The sequence below is a fragment of the Struthio camelus genome, chromosome 2 (assembly GCF_040807025.1).
Source record: "Struthio camelus isolate bStrCam1 chromosome 2, bStrCam1.hap1, whole genome shotgun sequence".
NCBI lineage: Eukaryota > Metazoa > Chordata > Aves > Struthioniformes > Struthionidae > Struthio > Struthio camelus.
Window position 1 is genome coordinate 3,455,318 of NC_090943.1, and position 19,857 is coordinate 3,475,174.

A 19,857-nucleotide genomic window follows, 5' to 3' on the forward strand; every position below is an offset into this window, starting at 1 on the left:
GATATGCTCCATACCGTAATGTCCTCAAATGCACTCATTTTATGATGGACAAGGACACAGCTGAGTACAGCATTAGACAAGCGCTCAATACATTTAGCTCCCTTTTCCGCTTGCAAATTATCCAAGAGCTTCAACCGTAACCAGAATATCTGTCATCCAAAGCTTATCTCTTGACATATAATTGCTTGTAAATCATCCAGTATGTGTCCGGTCCTTTTCAGATTTCTTATTCCTCTCTGTCTAAGTAGGACTGCAGTCCTCGTTGCTTCACCAGCTGGCTGCATCCTTGAGTACTTCGATCAGACAGCAGGAAAAGGATGATTGCTCTCTATTTCACAGGTGGGCAGCCGAGGCAGAGGCAGGGCAGATGAGCTGCTCCAAAGCCACGCTGTTTCATCCTGTCCAGGACTGAGCCCCTTATCCCTCAGGAACCACAGATACGGCCTCCAAACGATGCTTCCTCTTCAGGGCTATTTATAAAGTGGCTTTTGTGCTCTGGGAGTTGCATAAACTTTTCTGCCTCCCCAGCTGGGTGAAACTGAAACCCACAAAAAAAAAAAAAAAAAAAAAAAAAGCCAAAGCCTCCTCCAGGGAGGTGAACAGTTCCCCTGCAATTCCGCCAGCACCCAAAATCCACTCTCTTTTCCAAATCGAGCCTGTAAAGCAAAAACTTTTGCAAGCAGAAAAATTGCTTAATTGCCTCAAATTGATTCCATGGTTTTATTAAGATATTTGCCCAGCTCTATTATGGTTAATTATTTGTATTACAGTAGACTCTGAGGCCCCAAGCAGAGATCAGGGCCCCATTGCGCTAAATACTGAACGAGCACATAATAACAAAATCACTCCTTGCCCCAGATAGCCTACAATTACATGGAGAACTGCAGTGGAAACATATCACAGTTGTAACGCTCCTGTGAACACCCTTCCAGAGAGGCTAACGTGGATTTTGAAAGCCAAAAGGGACCCTCATGAGGGTCTGGGCTGCTTTCATTGTGCGTGTTCTTTGCAGCCCCTCTTTTCTTGTTGAGCTCCGGTGGGAAAAATCCAGGAAGAATATTGACATATCACCAAGGGAGGAAGGTTTTGTGGTGGGTAGGCAAGGAAAACCAGAGAAGAGGAAAGGAAAGAAATAGAAAAAAAGAAAGCGTTCCTGTGCTATTCTCCCCCTCCTGTCTCGTTTCCATGAGCCTCTGAGCTCTCAGCTTGGAAGCTGGGCTGTGGGAGGTTCTTGAAGGAGCTTGTTTCTCTGGGGATTTCCAGCCTCATTTTGCAGACTCAAAGCGTTCCTCTGTTTAGATAAATGTCCAGAAGAGCGCACAGCTTTTAACCAACCTCTGGAAGACCCCACATCTGCTGCCATCCTGCACTTCCAAGCGAAAGCACGAAAGAGGAGCAAAAATACAAAAGGGGAACCCTACCCTTCCACTTTTCCCCTACGCCTGCCTGTCTCCACAGTCACAGCTGTGCGGCTGAATCTTGCCTGTGCACAGGGAATCTTGCAATTTGAAGGGTCCAAGTTAGGGGAGCCTTCGCACACCTGCATGCTGCCAGGATGGGGCGAGTTTTGAGACACTTTTAGCTTTGCTGGAGATGGTCTCCACGCCTGGGAGCATGGTAGTTTTTGGATAAACTGCCATCTCCTGCTTTGACTCAGGGTCTTCCTTGCACCCAAGCCACTGCTGAGCACTGGGTGCCCTTCTGGGCTGCTCAGGTGGCACCTTGTAGAGAGACGCGTGTCCCTGTACCGCCAAACTGCTGTGCTTTTCGCTGTGTTGCAACCCAGTTCTGCTGGGAGTCTAGGGTTGAGAGGACGTGAAAGGCAGCAAATTGTACCGCAAAACAAGGGGAAAATCCAATTGTTTCCAACCACTAAACTCAGGCCTCAAGCAGAGCGGGAAACTCCGGAGATAACTCGGTGTGTGCATGTGTGTGTGTGTGTGTGTCTGCGTGTACGTGTGTGTGTAAAATGGCCTTGCAGAATACCCCAGCTTTAGCAGGGCTTTGAAAAAGATCTGGGTGGTGATTCAAAATCCAGGTTATGACCTGTGACCTTTGGATGAGAAATTGTTGCCATTTAGGATGTGTTAGGAGGTCCATCCTTTTCATCAAATGCGTGTTTCTTCTTGCTGCGGGAGGCAATCACACCGGTATATCATTAACTCGCAGAAAAGGAGGCTGTAAAAGAAGTTGATGGGGGACCTTAGCCCACACCCTGCTGGGGTCTGCTCAGAGCACAATATCCCAGCGACCATGAGATTAAGCTAAAGAGAAAAGTGAAAATGCTTTTCACGATTCACACGCCCTTTAGATTGTTTTATTAAACCATGTGAATAGGGATTTCCCTTTCGGCCGACAACGGGGCCCGGCCAATGCATAGTTCTAGGTTGCTATGACTTAGTTGGTGCTGGCTAATCACAAGTGAGGGCAAATTTCATATAAAATATCTCGGGCCATTGTCAACCTAATGCAGCGTGACAGTGCCAGCACAAAGGGGGATTCATTCACCCCAGCAGGTAATAAGGACGATTTGCCATACCAACCAGGCAGTCTCGAGGGGGGCTGTCAAATGCGATCAGAGCAGCGAAATGGAGCCTCACATTCCTTTCTCAGGTGGGCGAAGGCAATCCTTTTGTTCGACGATGTTGCTTCTGATAACAGAATACAATTATTTTTTTTCTTCCCCATATCCTATTGACCGGCGGGGCTGTTTTGCATAGTGGTTCTTTGGCGCTTGCCTTTTTCTTTCCTGTGCCTTTTTTTAAGGGCCAGAAGGGACCCTGATGATCCTTTAACCTGATCGGCTCTGGAACGCGCCCTGGAGAATTTCACCCCGGTCCTTCCCCGCTCCTTTTCCGCCTTCCCCTTTCATTAAGGAATCGGGCCGGCCACAATGAACGCGCTGTATCTCGGCTAATAACCTCCAATTGGCACACAGCTTCCTTTTGTCTAAAGCCTTCCAGGGACATCAGGCCATTGGGGAGACCAGGGGTCGGGATAATTCAGGGAAGTTTGACGGGCTAAGAGAGCTCGGCCGTTTTGGGACTCAGGGCAGAGATGCAATATTCAGAATAAGGCACTTAAGGGTGGGTGTTGGGGGGGGGGGGGTGTCAGGCGGAGAGTGTTGCACGCAAGACCAAACCAGCAGAAAGACAGATAAAACGTGCTTGCATTAAGTAGGGTAGGTAAGGAGACATACATGGTAACGATTAGATAGACAGAGAGATAGGGCGATAGAGAGTGAGATAGAGGGATGTTTGCTTTGCAGGTATCAGACTTGGGTTGCTGATACCAGACCGTCCCTCCCGATTCGCCTGTCTTGAGGGTCTGGTTACCCACGATCACCTGGGGTTATTTTGACAGTAGCTAATTAGCGAGAGCATTCCAGCCCTCGACCCACCCTGCCTCCACCAGGTCCTGCCGGCTCGCCGCGCGGCCGCACGCGCCGGCCCCGCTCCCAGTGCCGCGCGCGAGACTCCCCAGCTGCTCTGGCGTCGAACAATCTGGCTCTACCTGTTCTGGGGGCTGCGCCGGAGTTTGCAGCGTGGCTGCTCCGTGCAACAATAACAATAAGCAACCGGCAACAACAACACCCAAAAAACCCACCGTTCAGATGTTTTAGGGGAACTTGGCCTTCAGGATTTTAGAAGGCGTGTTAATCCGACCTCCTTCAATCCAGCATTGCCTCTTATCTGTATTGCCTTCATGTTCCCTGGCAGGAATTGCCCACTTAATAATTTCCCTCCGATGATCTGAATCACAGTTAATCTGATCAAATGTCTTTTCAGAGCCTTTCATCTTCCCAGGGATGTGTTGACACTAGCACGTTGGTGCAGAGGAAACAAGAACTCAATCAGAACTTCGTTCAAAACACAGATGGGACCCAAAGCTAACCTTTCCTTTAAGATATGCAAAAGTGTGGTTACCTTCTTGTTATTATGTTCTGCATTTGCATAAGTCTTTGCATTTTGGGGCCTGATTTTTAAAAGGATAAAAAAGTGAAACAAACCCTGGAGCTGGATTTTGATGAGAAAGAGCACAGAATCAGCTGGGCATGGAGCTGGCATGGCTCTTGGTGAAGAAGGGCAGAGACCGTGGCATCACACAGAGCCAGGCATAGGGTTTTGGGAGAGCTCCCAGCTGACATCACTCATTGCAGTGTGTGGGCCAAATCCTAGTGTGGGGGAGCTACGTTTCTCCCACCACTACCACCACTGCATCTGCCTTGGAGCCTCCCCACACCCCATTTTAGGATTAGACCTGAAAGTCTCAATTACCTGCAGACCCCAAGGCTTTGGGTTTTTATTCAAAGCAGGCTTCCCCAAACTTATAAACCCACTTGGGAAACGCTACTAATGATGAAGAGACAGACTTGGGGCAAGCGTACATGCCAGGCAAAGGCTGCAGGTATTTGGGTCTCACCAATGTATGGTGAGCCATTCAGATCATAGTCTGTAAGTCTGTGCTGATATTTTAGTCTTACAAAGGAGTCTTAGGGGAACAGGCTCGGTGCTCTTTCTGCATTCAAGGGATCCTGTGCAATCATTTAGGCCCTGCTAATACAGAGAAGATCGACGGGGGTTTACACAGCTCTGGGCACATCTTCCCTGTGCGACGCAGAGCTGCTCTGGAAACTCCTGCAGCTACTGCCGAGACCTGCAGCGTCTATCCTCCCAGAGGAGGTGCTGATAAGAAGGTGGCCCTATCCACGTAGCACAGCATGCAGGCAGATTTAGGTACTGATACTCTCCTGGAAGGCCCTACTCAGAAGGAGTGAACATCATTCCTAGGGCAATAAGGCACCATGCTGTACTGGGTGAAGAGAAATGTCCTCCCTTTTATCCCTCTCCTTTGTAATGTAGACTGAAAAGAGACTCAAAGCTCAGGCGATGGGTGGTAAATTGAGCTTTCTCCCTCTATCCTGGATAGGCAGTGTGCCAGATCTGGTCTGCGGTCTGTGAGCCAGTAGTGATGCAGATGGACTGTGAGCCTGAAAAGCCTACAGCAACTGACATTTGAATGAATCCATGATCATGCCATGTTATATGAGTTTAATGCATTTTTGCAAAGAGAGAAACTGAGGCAGAGTTGCAGAGTTGTCCACGTCTTTGCTTAGTGGCTGTTGCCACTTCCCAAAGCCTTCCTAAACCCTGTAGAGCCTTCTCACTAAGTAACAAGGACTTCACTAGCCACCTTCCTGAGTGACGTTGCTGTGACTGAGCAGAAAATCAGAGCCAGAGCACTCAGCTGCTTTGTGTTTAGACTCAGAGGAACACCAAGAAAAGAAAGCTTTCAACAAGCTCAGGTTCTCTTCCTACCACTCTCACTCTGGGAAGCACTTTATAGTCGGCATAAATATAGCACGTGCTGTTGAATTTGAGAATGTGCTCAGCACAATGATTTACCCTCCCACCAGGAAGTCCTTGTGTTAAATATGTTCAAGGCCAGAGCTCCCTCTCCTCCACCTTCCCTAAGGGGTGGAAGGTCATCTTTAAAAATAAACACCGGGCCCTGCTCAAAGATCCCCAAACTAGCTCCCCAAAGGTTTTGAAGATCCTTTAGTGCCAGGATAGGAGATACTGTTCCAGGAGGCCAACGCGTCCAGCTTGGCAAGCCTGGGTCAGGGGAAGTATGAACGCTGGAAACAGGAGCCTCTTTGGAGTGGAGCTAGAGCAAGGTTGAAGCTAAGCCTGCCGGCTTAGCTTATGTAAAATCCTTTCAGTTGGTTTATCTGAGATGGGATCCTCTATTGCTACAATCGAGAGGAATGTGGTTAAATTGAAGCTTGCCTGCCTCCAAGCCCAGAAGAGCCAATATTTTGTTTCCAACGTTCCCGGTATTTTCCCCATGAGCAATGTCAGGCTCACAGCAACCATGATCCTGTGATCTGTGATCCTCCTCCTCCTCCTCCTCCTCCCCCTTTACGATGGGAACGACTCTTGTTTCCCTCCAGTGCTTGGGCACTGTCTCTGAGGCATGGATGGATCTGTCAGCCAATGTGTGCCAAGAGTTTTCCTGTCTGCTACAGCGTTCTGGGCGGTTCTCCATCTTTGACTGGTACTGTGCCAATATATAATATTTCTGATTGGCAAATGATTTGCTTCTTTGTAATCATGAAAAATCCTTTAACATTTTTTTCTCCCAAGCCTCCTCCCTTCCCTGGGGAGAAGCATGTCCTACACTTTTGAGATATGATCCCTAATTTCATTCTTTGTCAGGTTTTCCTGAGGGAATTGGCCCAGTGAGGAGAGCATCATAAGTCAGGACATCATTCCTTTGTCCTGGTTCTTGCTTCTGAGGAGCCTGCTTGTTGGCAGGTTGTGCAGAGGGGCCAGCTGGGATGAGGGACCGGAGTATCCTCTTTCTGATATCCAGGACAAGCAAGGCTGCATTTCTGCAGGTGGAACTTAACGTATCCCGCACACAAATTTCAGGGTCATCAGGCAATGCCATTCATGTTCGTGTAAGCCAATATCCATCACTGTGTGTGTTTTTGCAACACCTGTGAGCTTTGACTCACTAGCCCTGCTGGATTTCACTTCTGCCATTCAGAAGGTATCTGCACCTCCACGGCTGTCAGTGTGGGCCTAAAGAAACCTCACTTCACCAGGGTGTCACAGTCGGCTTAACTCCCAATGAGGATCTGGCTCAAGATACCTCTGAAAGGTATCCTCCAGAGCTGAGATCTTCCTTCAGCCTTGGCTTCAATGCAGTCGCAGGCAAGAAAGTGGCACTGGCTTTTTTACACCCATCAGTACTTCAGCTCCCGCATCCATGGTGAGGAGCATTTGGTAGTTACCCCTCCTGCTATCCTCTTTTTCCATCCAAAGTAGTGCAACGCGGCCTTTTGTTCAAGCACTTCTGGTTTAGCCTTTATTATGGAGGTGTTTATGGGTGAGCCTCCCTAGGAGGGAAGGACTTAGCTTGAGTCACTGGGCTTCTCAGGCTCTTAAAGCTCACTTCAGTAATTCCTCAGCATTTTATTTGCTGGACAATACTCTCCTCCCACTGTAAACCCCCTGATCTCTAATCTGCACGAAGGACCCCTGACCACAGTAATCAGGAGGGAACTGAACCATTAGGATAGGTCTCCAATGTAAGAGGCCATGCTGTGTTCAGATACATTTATTCCAGAATCATAAGCAATAGCCTGCCCCCAGCTTTGTTTCCAGTGTCTTGCCTCTTAGGATTTGTTTAGTTTTTATGTGTTTGTCTGTCTGTTTCAATCTAGAGCTAATAGGATGGCTTGCAGCCACCTCACTGGTGCAATTCTTCCTACTGTAGGCCTAGGAATAGGATCCTTTATTCAGAGTAAAGATGCTAATGAAGGCTGGAAGGCGAGGCTAAGGTCTGGGGCTTGAATGATGTGTTGTTTTCTCACTCGTTCCTTCACTATCACACATCCCCAGGAACAATCTGGGGCAATTCTGTTCTTTTTCATGTTTTGTGGTGTTTACACATCATCCAGCCCAAAGAGGCCCCAACTCAGCGTGTCACTCCAAGGGCCACGTTTTAAAAAGGATGGTGATAAACTGAAGGGATCACCAAAAACCATGTGGGGAGAAGAAAACTGCTAGTAGAGCCGTGATTACCCACTGAAGGGGCATGGCAGGCTCTCCTGTGTGTGAAGTCCCTAAATTAAAACTGGAGGTCAAAATCTCCAGAGTGCATGTATCATACAGGAGTCTGAGTTCCACCGAAATCAAGAAAATTATGATTGCCCGTAAAGGCTCCAGCCGGTTTAGGAGTGTAGCTGGCATGGGAGGTTTGGCTCCACGGCCAGTGGGAAACCCTTAGAGCCAGGCCCATCTATGCTGCTTGGCTACGTGTTCTCCAGGCTGCTGAGATCTGCTTCCTTCCATGTAAGATTTAGAGCCCAGAACTAGCTTAATCAAGACACCCTTCTTTCTTTCTTTCTAAAACCGCACAGGCCTTGCTGCTTTCTTTTATAATGTGGCCAGTGGAAACAGAGGTGATTCCTTTCTAAAAATTGCCCACCATTTAGAGCTGTGGTCCAGGAAGCACGACATGCAACTTCAGTTCCCAACGCATCTGAGAGTGCATTGCATTGCCCTGTCCCAGGAGCCTGTTGTCACCACAGGTCACCGTGCAGAGAGACAAGATTTCAAGGGCCAAGGGTGGGGAGAACAGCACTCAGAACTATGGTACAAAGGTGGTAAGAAAAGGACTATAGTTTTTTAAGACCAAAATATACCATTATGTTTATTCTTCTGCTTCACCATTGTTCTTCCTCCTTCATATCTAGGACACCTACCTGACCTAGGGTTAATCATTCAAGGGAGGATTCAAGGAAAACAAGTCACTGTCTGAGCAGCAGAAGCCATGAGGCCAGGTTTCATGTATTAGAAAGTCCAGATATTGTAGCGTAGTTATTCATTTGCCTTCCTCATCCCACATCTTGACGACCCGTTGTTCTGCTTCAACACCTTCTGAAGACATCACTGAATTTAGCATTGAAGGCTCCCAGGGAGAGAAGCAGGATTGTCTTCAGGTATATGCATAAAGAAGTAGAGACATAGGCTACCTAAAGGATTTGCCCAAAGTTACATAAGAAATCTCTAAAAACAGGAAATTAAACCGCAGAACCTCATCTTCTGGCCTCTGAATTCTCATTCTGGTACTGCCCAGCCATGAACTTCCACATCCTGAGACGTCTCTGCTGCTGAGAGGGTGGATAGAGGCACTCTGCATGGGGTGTTCATGCTCCCAGCTTTGCAGACCAAGCACATAGGAAACTACACTACCGATTTCCAGAAGTGACTAGTGACTTGGAGTCATCTCCTTGTGGGGGCATCTATAAAGCATTGCAGAAGGCCCTCTTTAAATCTCGACACCCTTTTCACTGGTAGTCAGCGCCTCTAAAAGCGTCCAAAACCGGATACCTCGGAGTGCCAGCCATTCAGATCTCTAGGCCTTCAGGGAAACTTGGGAGCAGGCAGACATTAGACAAGTTGAAGCCAGAGCTTCGGTGACCTTGTGTTGCACTAACAACAAAGTGGTTAAAATGCTCTTAAGTCAACATCCCCATGAGGTATTAGTTCCCATTAACCTTCTCTTACCAAATGACTTTCCAGAAGGTCTCTTCAAGTCGTAACGAGCTGCTTGTCTCCTGCTACCAGAACCACCCAGAGAGGAATGAGGCGACCTGACAAATATACTGCACTTTCCTGTTATCTTTGCTAAGTCTCTTGCATTTTTATATGGCACCTTAATAACCCCTCATTTCCATTACAAGTGCATGCTTTCCTTCTGCTTATCTGTATCTCTATACACTCCTTCTCCATTCCTGCAGCCACACCGCCTCCGGCTACAACCTGGGGAGCACTCCAGAGCTCAACAGGGTCAGGTCTGCTTAGTAATCAGAGGACAGTCCTATAACTTAGTCGGTGGCAGGACGTGATTCACGCGATGGCGCTCTTCCATCTGCGTCAATATTGAACTCGGTGCCGTTAAGTTAGGGGTGGGAGATGTAAACCCAGTGCCCTAATTTCATGAAGTCATTAAGAGATCGGTGGCAACTTTCTCAAGAGACAAACTCCTAACCCTGGTGCCGCAGGCCAGATTTCAGCTTCATTCTGCCTGCCTACATTCCCCAGGTAGTTACAATCAGATACAGTGCTATTTGCTTCCTGTTGTGTGCTGTTAAGTGGTGGCTGCACTCCACCCCAGGGGTGGCTGCATTTCAAAAGCAGGGGAGTGATTACTGCGTATACAGGCTGTAAAAGCTCTGGGAAGAGGAGCACCAGGTATAATCTGTGCTTCTTAAGAAAAATCATATCAAAACCCTCCTGGAGCTGAAGGCTGTCACTAAGAGCTAGTGCGAGCAGAGAATTTAAGTAACGGACTTGGGATTTAGGGAAAAATTGGGTACATACGTCCCAAGCTGTGGCCCTGTAATCCGCTGTTCAGCTGTTACCAACTCCCGGGAACAGTGACATTCTGCAGACCTTCTGTATGAGTGCCCTAAAGCTCCACGGGGTTTGGTGCCAGAACACCTACACCATGAACTCGTGGATCCTGCTGAAGCCCAGCGGGGTCCTAACGCAGGGCCACCCCTCTCATGCGTGTGCGGGACGGGGCTTTCTACAAAACACCGTAGGTGCAGCTACATTCTTCTCATTCACAGCGTGGCAAGGCACTGGGGCTCTCCCTGGCCTTGGCAAACATCAGTTCAGTGGCTACAACACCTACCCAAGTAGACTGAGATCAGGTCTCTGCTCTTGATGGGAGGATTCCCTGGTGATGGGAGCTACCCTACCCAAGCAATGTGGGTTGGCTGCCACAGCTGTCAGGCGGAAGTGGGGAAGAAGGGGAAGAAGCGTCGTCTTCCCCTCCTGTTCATGTCCAATCAAGCACTTGCCGATTCCCTCGACAGGCACTATCACCTCCACCTCCCTGCAGAGGGCAAAGGGAGGCATCTCATAGTCTTATCTGGTTGGTTTCTATGAGAAGCTTTCACCTTTTACAGACCCCAGGGCTGATTACAGATGTTCCTGGAGAACACCATACCAAGTCCCCACCCCAGATCCTTAGTTTGTAGATCCCACCTAGGCAAGAGGAAGGTGCCAATCCGCAGTCCTGTTAGAATTGGGGCACATCTGGTCATGCACAAAAGCTGAGGTTTCAGGCAACTTAGGAACCGTATGGTCACCATTTGTGGGAAGCTGGGTTCCTCCAGGCTGGTCAGATGCTGAACAAGGGTTTTTCAAAATTACATTGTGGAACTGAGGGTTCCTGCATTTTCCTTTTTCGGTTCTGGCCCTCAGTGACTTACTAACCTCACGATGTGCATTGACATCGCGTTCCAGGACGTTGCTCATACCTTCGGCTTGTAAGTTCATGCACATTATTTGATTTGCATATTGTTGTATTTGGTAGTCTTCCCAAAGTGAAGCTGCGCTGCACAAGTTCTTACTTAAACCTTCAATCCGACTGGGACTGCTCTGCAAGCATGCAGTTCTGATTTCTCCCGGAGAGCAGTGTCGGCTTTTTGGCTTGGCATATTAAACTCTTCTCATGTTAGTAAAAAAGCTGGAAGCATCTAGAAGGTTAAGATTAAGCCAAAATGCCCAAGGGAAGCTAAGATCAGCAAAATATAGTGCAGACAAGGTTTAAGTGGATTTGTGGAGGCAACTCATGAGCTGATGCAAAGCTCAGCTGAAGTCAGTGAAGTTGCATCAACTGAAAAACTGACCTTCTGCCTTCACGGCTCCATTTGTATTTCAACACTGGTCTAGCCTGATCACCAGAAGGTTTCAGAGACAACATGCTTTCTTAGCTACACGACCTGTGGACAAGAGAGGAGCTTGTGAGGGGAAGGGAATAGGAGGTTCAGGGAGGCAGGTTATCAGAATCATTCTCTCTCCTTAGAGATGCCTCAAGGGTTTCAGAATAGCCCTTTTCATCATAAAAGTGCCGTTTGGCTGAGGCCAAAAAGCATTACAGTGGTATTTTCTGAAGTATGATATTGAACTCTGGGATCATTTCCAGTGAGTGAAGTAGAATGAGACTGAAATTCAAAACAAAAGGCCTGAAGGTTTCATAGATTTCCCATCTGCAAAGTGTTTGAAAGGTTTGGGTTTCATTTCAGCACTACGTGGAAAGAGCACAGGAAACCAGGAAAGCTGTGCTAGCATTTAGCTGTCCTTCCCCATCCAGGTCGAGCTAGGATGAAAGGATGTGAAGGAAGGTCTCCACAGAGATCAAGCCTTCTCACTCCCTAATCGTGAAATCTTTTGGCTGATCCTATGCAGCATCCTGAGGCAGGGGGCAGAAAAGGAAAACTTACTTCCAGTCCCCTTGGCAGGGCCCTTAATTGGGCAAGTGAGCAGAGCCTTGAATAGATGCAAGATGTCATATATTGAACACTGTCTCCACGTGAGTCAGACAGCCTAGGAAGAAGAAGGTGGCTTCAGGAGGGATGATGGGGGTCAAAGTTTATTCTATACAGTGAGGACCAGGGAGTATCTGGTCATCCTAACCTTTTCCCACCTTCTAGCCATCAGCAGCTCTCCTTTCAAGCAGGAGTGGGTGCTTTACCTGGTGCCAGTCCCAAGACCAGGGGTGGAGGGTGGCATTAACTGGAGATCTGCATTTTCCAAGTTATGCGAATGCAGCCCCGTTTCTGTTAACTGAAACAAAGGCTACAGCTCTGGGAATGGCTAGGTGGTGCATTTCAGGCAGAGGCAGCTGCTGCCTTCTGCAGAGCTGGCTGGACAGAAGGCAGCCCTACCTAGGGGCTTTGTGATCTTGGTTATCCGGATTTGACTACATTATTTCTGGATGGCTTGGAGTAAAACCAGGATAAGGTCCTGATTACCTACTAAGTACCATATACCATAGACCTGTAGACCCTCTGAAACGCAGTTCTCCACTGTTTTTTGTTTTGCCGTGGCCCCATCCCTTCGTCAAAACCTCTTGGCTGACCTCAGTGGGCTTGAATCAAGCCTTATTTCCTAGTGTAAGAAAATGTCCCTGGAGTAGGTGAAAGTCAGACCACAGGGAAAGGGAGTCTCTTGGCCCACCGCCATGTCCTTAAGAGAAGGTATACGCAGTGTGGATTGTGGCCACACAAGGTCCCTTCACTGACAGCTATTCATGGTTTCTCTCTTTCACAGCTACCAGGGAATCAGCCTTTGTCCATGCCATTGCCTCTGCTGGAGTGGCTTTCGCGGTGACCAGATCCTGTGCTGAGGGCTCAGCCACCATCTGCGGCTGCGACACCCGCCACAAGGGCTCTCCTGGAGAAGGCTGGAAATGGGGGGGCTGCAGCGAGGACGTGGAGTTTGGGAGCATGGTGTCTCGGGAGTTTGCTGACGCCCGGGAAAACAGACCAGACGCTCGATCAGCCATGAACAGGCACAACAACGAGGCTGGAAGGACCGTAAGGCCATTTAGTTTTACCTTGATCAATCTCCCCTTACTCATTTCCTACCTGCCACTTTAGAAACCTGTAATGATTAGTGGGAGGGACCTGAGGGGAATAACTAAACCTAAATCTGGACTGTTTGCCATCACAGAACAACGTTATTTGCCCTATGATAGTTCTTGACAGGGTGGTGATCGGTGGTTCTTTGTGCCTGATCTAACGAGCCTAAAAGTAAATTCACCCACCTAGATGCAGAGGAGTACCTCCGAGTCAGTTGCCTAGACCGCTTGCTAGTGAATATATCAAAACAGACAGTACTAGGGTGGGATTTTATCCCACCTTAAAGTAGACATTTAAAATAGCTCTGTTGAATGCAACCCCAACGGAGCCTGTTCACCTCCATTGGCTGTAAGAAGGAGGTGAGTTATACAGCCAGAGATGACTGTGCTGTAAACACCTGACGTTAAAACAGATGGACTGGAATTTACTGGCAGGATTCAGTGGCTTAAACACAGACATTTAGTGTAAAGTATCCAGCCTGCCCTCCAGCTGCTACTGTGAATAACAGTGGGTCTCCTGCAGGTCCTCTGCCAGCCCCGAGCTGATGCCTTGCACACCCCTGTGGAGCTCACAAATGTCACTCAATGCCTGTGCTTGGGCAACTGAGTACTACTTTGAGTTTTCTGCAACTTCCAGGCAGGATGACATGGGCCCAGACCTATAAAAGGATTTGGCTGCCTGAAGTGGGACTTAAGTACCCAAGGATACAGCTGCAGGCCCCTTACTTAATTCCACAGACCCATACGATCTGCATACATCTCAGCTTTCACCTCAGAAGACCCCAAGTGTCCATACCACTCTCTGAATACATGTTGTCCAGAGAGGCTGCTCAGGGTGGAGGAGGCTGAATCACCAGTGTCCAAGGGGTGTGATTCCATAAGTGCTCTTGCAGGGAGCTTGGTGGAGCGGGCTCCATCCCCCTGGAAGCGCCACCCTGCTCTGTAGGCTTGAAGGTGGTGAAGAGCAGGAGAACATTTCCCACCCCTCTTCTTGACATTGTTCCGAGGGTGTATTTAAAGAAAATGAGAAGGGATGTGGCTGCGGTGCCCTATGATTAAAACTGGACTCAAAGCCGTGCCCCAAAGCTGATTAATTTTTTTTCCACTTCAGTCATTTGACAAAATAGATAAAGAGCTCTTTAAGCAGGAACTGAAAATACAAAGTCTTTCCCAAATCATGATGATTGCCTCATAAGAGAATGTACCTTTTCTGTATGGTGTAGCAGTCCCTATAAGGAGGTGGAAATTGTCTTTTTTGTCACAAGAGTAGCCCATAAACGCCAGCGGAGCACAGTCTCTGGGAAACAATTTTTGAAATTCGGTCACAAAGCTCTTGCTAATGAAGACCACGCTGCAGCTTCCATGACGTAACGGCATTTTTTCTCCAGTGGTATACTGGAGGTAGTTTATCCCTCAGTGAAAGGAAGGTACCTCCCTGCAATCAAGAGAGATTAAAATGGTCTCACTCCCTCGGGAGCAGGCCTTGCACATGCCTAGGCAGACATATGACTGTGCAGTGTGCCATAGCAAAGCCACCACAGCTGCACTGTGCTGGGAGATCGCTGTCCACAGACATGCTGGGACTTCAGCGTGAGTTCCTCAGACGGACACGGTCAAAACCACGTGGAATTTTTCCACCTCACACCACTGGAGAGCTGGTCTGAAAGGGGGGGGATACCGTTCTTTGAAATAAAAAACTGCCAGAAACAAAAAGTGTCTACAATGAAGACAAATACAAGAAATAATGTAATTTCCTAAAACACTGGCCCATATTGTCTTAGGTCCCACAAGGTATTGTGCGTTTCTGGTGGCAGTTACTGGGCAAGACTGCTGAGATAAAGAGGACTGTGGGGAAGTTGGGTACAGTGAGAAGGAGGGGTTTACCACCTTAGAATGAGAATCCCTGGACAAATCAAGCTGCAAGTAAACAGCCCTGGGATGTCAGCCCTGCAGAGGTCTTTTTGCTGCAAGTCTTTTTCTTCACACTGAGTTATTTTGGGACATTTTGCAGATGTCAAAGATTAGATAGTAAATGTCACAGCATTATCTGAAATCCTACTGTTTTATAAGGTGCTGAGACTTTCCATTCTCCCATACGAGCACTCACGGGGTAGATGTTCCAAGCCTCCGTGCTCAAGTGTTTCCAGCTAAACCTGAGCCATAGGCAATGTTGAATATTAGTTCCCATATGAACTCAAACCCTCCCACCAAGCCAGAAGCTTTGATTAAGTTCAGCATGATTATATGAACCAAACATTTTGTGGTTCTCTCTCATCATTAATTACAACCTCCTTTGCGGCGTGCGATACTCCGTAAATAACACAGGAAAGCACCTGGTGAGCACCAAGGTGCTGATTCATGGCAAATCTTTTGGACTCAGGCTGGCACTAGTCTGTTCACGTACCCAGAAATTTGCTGATCAGTCTGAAAATGCAGATTATCAAGTTGCATAAGGCTGTCTCCCACCTGAGCGTACTGGAGGGCAACCCTCCTAGAAAACTTCAGACTAATTTAACGAGAGGTGAAAGCAAATGGCCGTCTTTTGGGATCAATAATCATGCTTCCGTTTATCCCAAGGCAGCATTTTATCTTGGAGCTTAAGCCTTTTAAATCAAAAGTTGGACTTCTAAATTTTTCTTTGAAATGGTTTTAGAAAAATTGTGAATTTAGCTTAAAAATATGAATTCTGAACAAGGCTACCGGCAAGGCTAGAACTTTGTTTGCTTAAATAAGCATGAAAACATGTGTCAAGAATGGAGTATTGGGCTAGATGGTTAGGACATTTCTTATTTCTTTCATTTGCAATGGAACGGCTGAATATTCCACTTATCCTAGTTTTTTCATTGTTTTAGCTGGTTTTTATGTTCTTTGCTTCTCTGCCTAGATGTGCCTGAATTACATTATTGGGTGAAAATGCTGCAATAGTCATACATTAGCATTGATAAGATAAAAATTAATGTGTACAGAAATAACTTCAGCCATTAGTGAAAGCGCTTTATACTTGGGATGGGAGTCAGAGATAGTTACTGAAAACAGCAACGCTACAGAAGTTTATATCTGCCTCAGATCCAGCATCTGTGCAGTGCATTGGCTGAGGGATAAGATGATTCTTGTTCACAGGTATGTGAATATAGCTATAAAAACACTGCAGATTTTTAGGAAATCCTCACTAAATGGCAGAATTCAGTATGTGTTTGGTTACAGGCTAATATCTTCCTTCTTCTTTGCCTTTCCTCTCCTTTTTTTCAGTCCATTATTGAACTCATGCACCTTAAGTGCAAATGTCATGGCCTCTCGGGCAGCTGTGAAGTGAAGACCTGCTGGTGGTCTCAGCCGGACTTCCGGGTCATCGGTGACTACCTCAAGGACAAGTACGATAGCGCTTCTGAAATGGTAGTGGAAAAACACCGGGAATCTCGTGGCTGGGTTGAGACCCTCAGGCCCAAATATAACTTCTTCAAGGCTCCAACTGAGAAAGACTTGGTTTACTACGAGAACTCGCCCAATTTTTGTGAGCCCAACCCTGAGACAGGTTCTTTCGGAACCCGTGACAGGATCTGTAACGTCACTTCCCATGGGATTGATGGTTGTGACCTTTTGTGCTGTGGCCGTGGACACAACACGAGGACTGAGAAACGGAAAGAGAAGTGCCACTGTATCTTCCACTGGTGCTGCTATGTCCGCTGCCAGGAATGCATACGAGTCTACGATGTCCACACGTGCAAATAAGGCAGGCAAAATCCTTCCCTGGGCTCCAAGTGGAGAAACAGATTTGAGCCTACTTCCTCTGAGGTTGCAGACACGAGAGAAGTCTACTGTTTTGATATTAAAAGAATAAAAAAAATTAAAAAGGCTAAAACTGGTTGGATAGAATAGGTCTAATGACTTCTGGGCTATCCCAAGGTACATCTGGCAGTCACAAAGGTATGCCCCCAATTATGCCTCCTATAGGAGACAGTGGTTTCTTTAGCTAGCCAATGATACAGAGCTGGAAAGAAGAGCATCAGCAAGAGCATGGATTTGCTCTGTTCTCACCCACCTGAAGTGACTCGCGCGATTAAGTGTCCTTTGCAAGACTTGCATCTTCCTAAAAATCTCCTTTTCCCTCAACTAGGGAGAGGTTATGTTGGACAACAGCACTAAGCTTTCTGAGATCTATCTACATACCCAAATGGCCAGATTCCGTGTATAATATGAGGAACAACAGCAGCAAAAGAAATAAAAGATAAATTAATGAATTTTTTAAAAATGCAAATCCTCCTTTGCTTTTTGCCCTGGAACCAACAAAGTCTACAGATATACTTTAGAGCTGTAGAGTGAGCAGGCTCTTCGCGTGAACTTTTTAGCATAGTAGCTTCTGCCAGATTTGACATAGGATGCAGTGACACCTGTAGAGAGGAAGGGAGGGAGAAGGAGAGGGAGAGAGAGAACTGCTGACGGTTTCCTACAAATGCCCTGTTGGCACACAGGTGATGTGCATGCTACAGAAAAGATCAGTGCCTAATAGGTGAAGTGAAGAGGACTCAGCATATGCATTGAGAAGGAGACAGTCCCATGACAAGAGACATTGCTCCAGCCGTGGCTCGGTAGGTGACTCAGCCAAAGAGCCTTCCTCTGAAACGTGCGGTGCAAAATGAGTCTCCTGGGGCTGAACTCTCCTTGCTGGGAGTAGGACGTCTGGCTTCTCAGCATCGCAGCTTATTCCAGCAAAGGAGGGAAGGGAAAGTGTTCACCCCTCCCATCTTGTTGGAGAACACCATAACTAACAGTGGAAAGTGCACTTAGTCCGCTCCATCTGCTCTCTGCACCTCCTGCAAACTTTCCCCCGGGCACTTAGCAAAACCCTTAGACCGCAAGTCTGTTCAGGAATATGACTCTGAAGGACTGTTTGTCACCCACTAACTTACGTTGGACCAGGAACCAACCCCCCCTGCAAGTTGGAACAGTTTCAGATTCTAGCCAAATCTGCATCCACATCTAATTTCTACAACCATTCCGGTCTATAAAAGTGGCACAGATTAAAATAGACAGAAATCCAGGCTCCGAACCAGTCCAGAGTTTAGGCAAGTTTGGATACAGAGCCAAACCCCAACTTTGCAGCGCTGTCCCGTCTCTGCTGTTCACCTCTGTCTCCCCTTCTTTGTGCGCAGCTCTACTTCTGATTTCAGATCAGGATTGCCAGGTTACAGAAACACATTTTAGCTCCTGTGTGGGAATCAGGGCTTCCTTCAGCTGCGCGGGTGTCCCGGCCTGAACCTCAGCCCATCACCTTTGGTATTTACAGCACTACAACTCTACTCTTTGCTTGAGTTACTCCTGAATGATACAGGCATAGATGAGTAATGTCTCAAGCAGAGAGTCTTAGCCTGTCCGGCCTCTGACACACTTGCCTCTTGTCCTCTTTGCCATAGCCATATCTTTGAGTTCCCATTTTAGGAAACCAACTATCCTATCTTAGGATAATGCATAGACATTTTTTTGTTTCCTTTCGGTACAGGAAGGGAAATGGGGCGTGATACAACTCCCAGTCACCCATAAGAGTCTTTTCATGGGTGGCAGGGCAACGTGATCAGGGCTGTTGGCCAGTTAACATCTGGACATCTATGCAGAGAAATGAGAGTGCTCTTCTCTCCCTACCAGCTTATCCTCTGGAACCAAAGGAAGGAGTATACAGAAGAGTCAGGGAACAAAAAGAGCTTAATCCCATCAGCGAGAAAACAGCAGGAAACGATGCCTCCAAGAGATGACTCTGAGTCACGGCGTCTCCCAGGACTACTCCTAGGCTGGTGCAGTTTATGTATCATTGTTTGTCTCAGGGCTGTGCCCAAGGGTGCAAGCAAGCTTTGCGTATTGATGGAGGCACTTCTATCAACACTCTGCAAAACAGCTTCAATGAAGTGAGAGAAGAGACACAGAAGGGAGGGGAAGAGAAAGGGAGAGACTAAAGCAGAAAAAGAAAGAAACAGGGAGAAAAACAGTAGTATCTGTACACGTTATCATTGCACCCAATAAATGGCCACACTCCAACTGGTAGAAAGCAGTGGATTACTAAAAACTGAGAGGAAGCTGCACTAACGGGTAGATTTACAGCTATTTTTACAATACAGTTAGGGGAAGGGGAAAACCTGGTCGTTTTGGCAAATAGAGAAGGATGCTGCTGCAGGGGAAAATTGCCTCAGTAACCAATATTCAATCACAAGAAGACACTGAAGAAAGCCGTGTATGAGGTGCAAGGCATTAATAAATTGCAGAAGGTGGGACAAGGGAAGATAAGTCCAGGTTATTTAATATGATTCTGTATCAGCAGTCACAGAGCCAGATGTTAGGTGCATCCCGGCATGGACTTCTGTCAGTGACTGGTACCCGGACAGTAAGGAAGCAAATCATTACAGGTCACGTTCTCTGTTAATCCATTGACTTCAGCAGGGTCACATCCACGAGTTTTACCCTAATACTTTTAAGCGAGGTTGCTTCAAACTACTTCTTTTATACCATACCAGGGAAGAAAAGGATTGAAGGGTTTGGCTTCCTTTCACGTGAGCTGGATTCTGGTCCCAGACCATTCCACAGCATGCTAACATCAACAGTTTCTTCTTTTGCACCAGCATCAGTGCCAACATCACTACCAGGTGAAGTTTTCTAGAAAGCACAGGGGAAAAAAAAAAAAAAAAAGGAAAAGGGAAAAAAAGAAAAACAAGGCATTTGCTGAGCAATGGTTTATTAAGATGAACAAACAGACTTTTTAAACTGTGGCAGTGGAACTTATTTCACCTGACTACATCAAAGTTAGGCATCTAGTCCGAGCTATTTATCTGTTTTTTTTTCTGCTAAGGTCAACAGCAAGAAACAAACAGCTCCAGAAGGTGATTCATCATAGCCTGGTATTGGTGTCTTATCTCCCCCTGGATG

The 19,857-nt window shown here is 47.2% G+C and overlaps 1 protein-coding gene across 1 annotated transcript in view; it reads left to right on the top strand.

Moving 5' to 3' along the window:
* WNT3A (Wnt family member 3A) overlaps positions 1 to 19,603 on the top strand; it is a 90,885-nt gene extending 71,282 nt beyond the window's left edge. The window contains exons 3-4 of the mRNA XM_009684169.2: positions 12,639 to 12,904; positions 16,198 to 19,603. Coding sequence (XP_009682464.1) covers positions 12,639 to 12,904; positions 16,198 to 16,677 — 746 coding nt within the window. The 3' untranslated portion in view covers positions 16,678 to 19,603. The remainder of the gene's footprint in view (positions 1 to 12,638; positions 12,905 to 16,197) is intronic.
* The last annotated feature ends 254 nt before the right edge of the window (positions 19,604 to 19,857 follow it).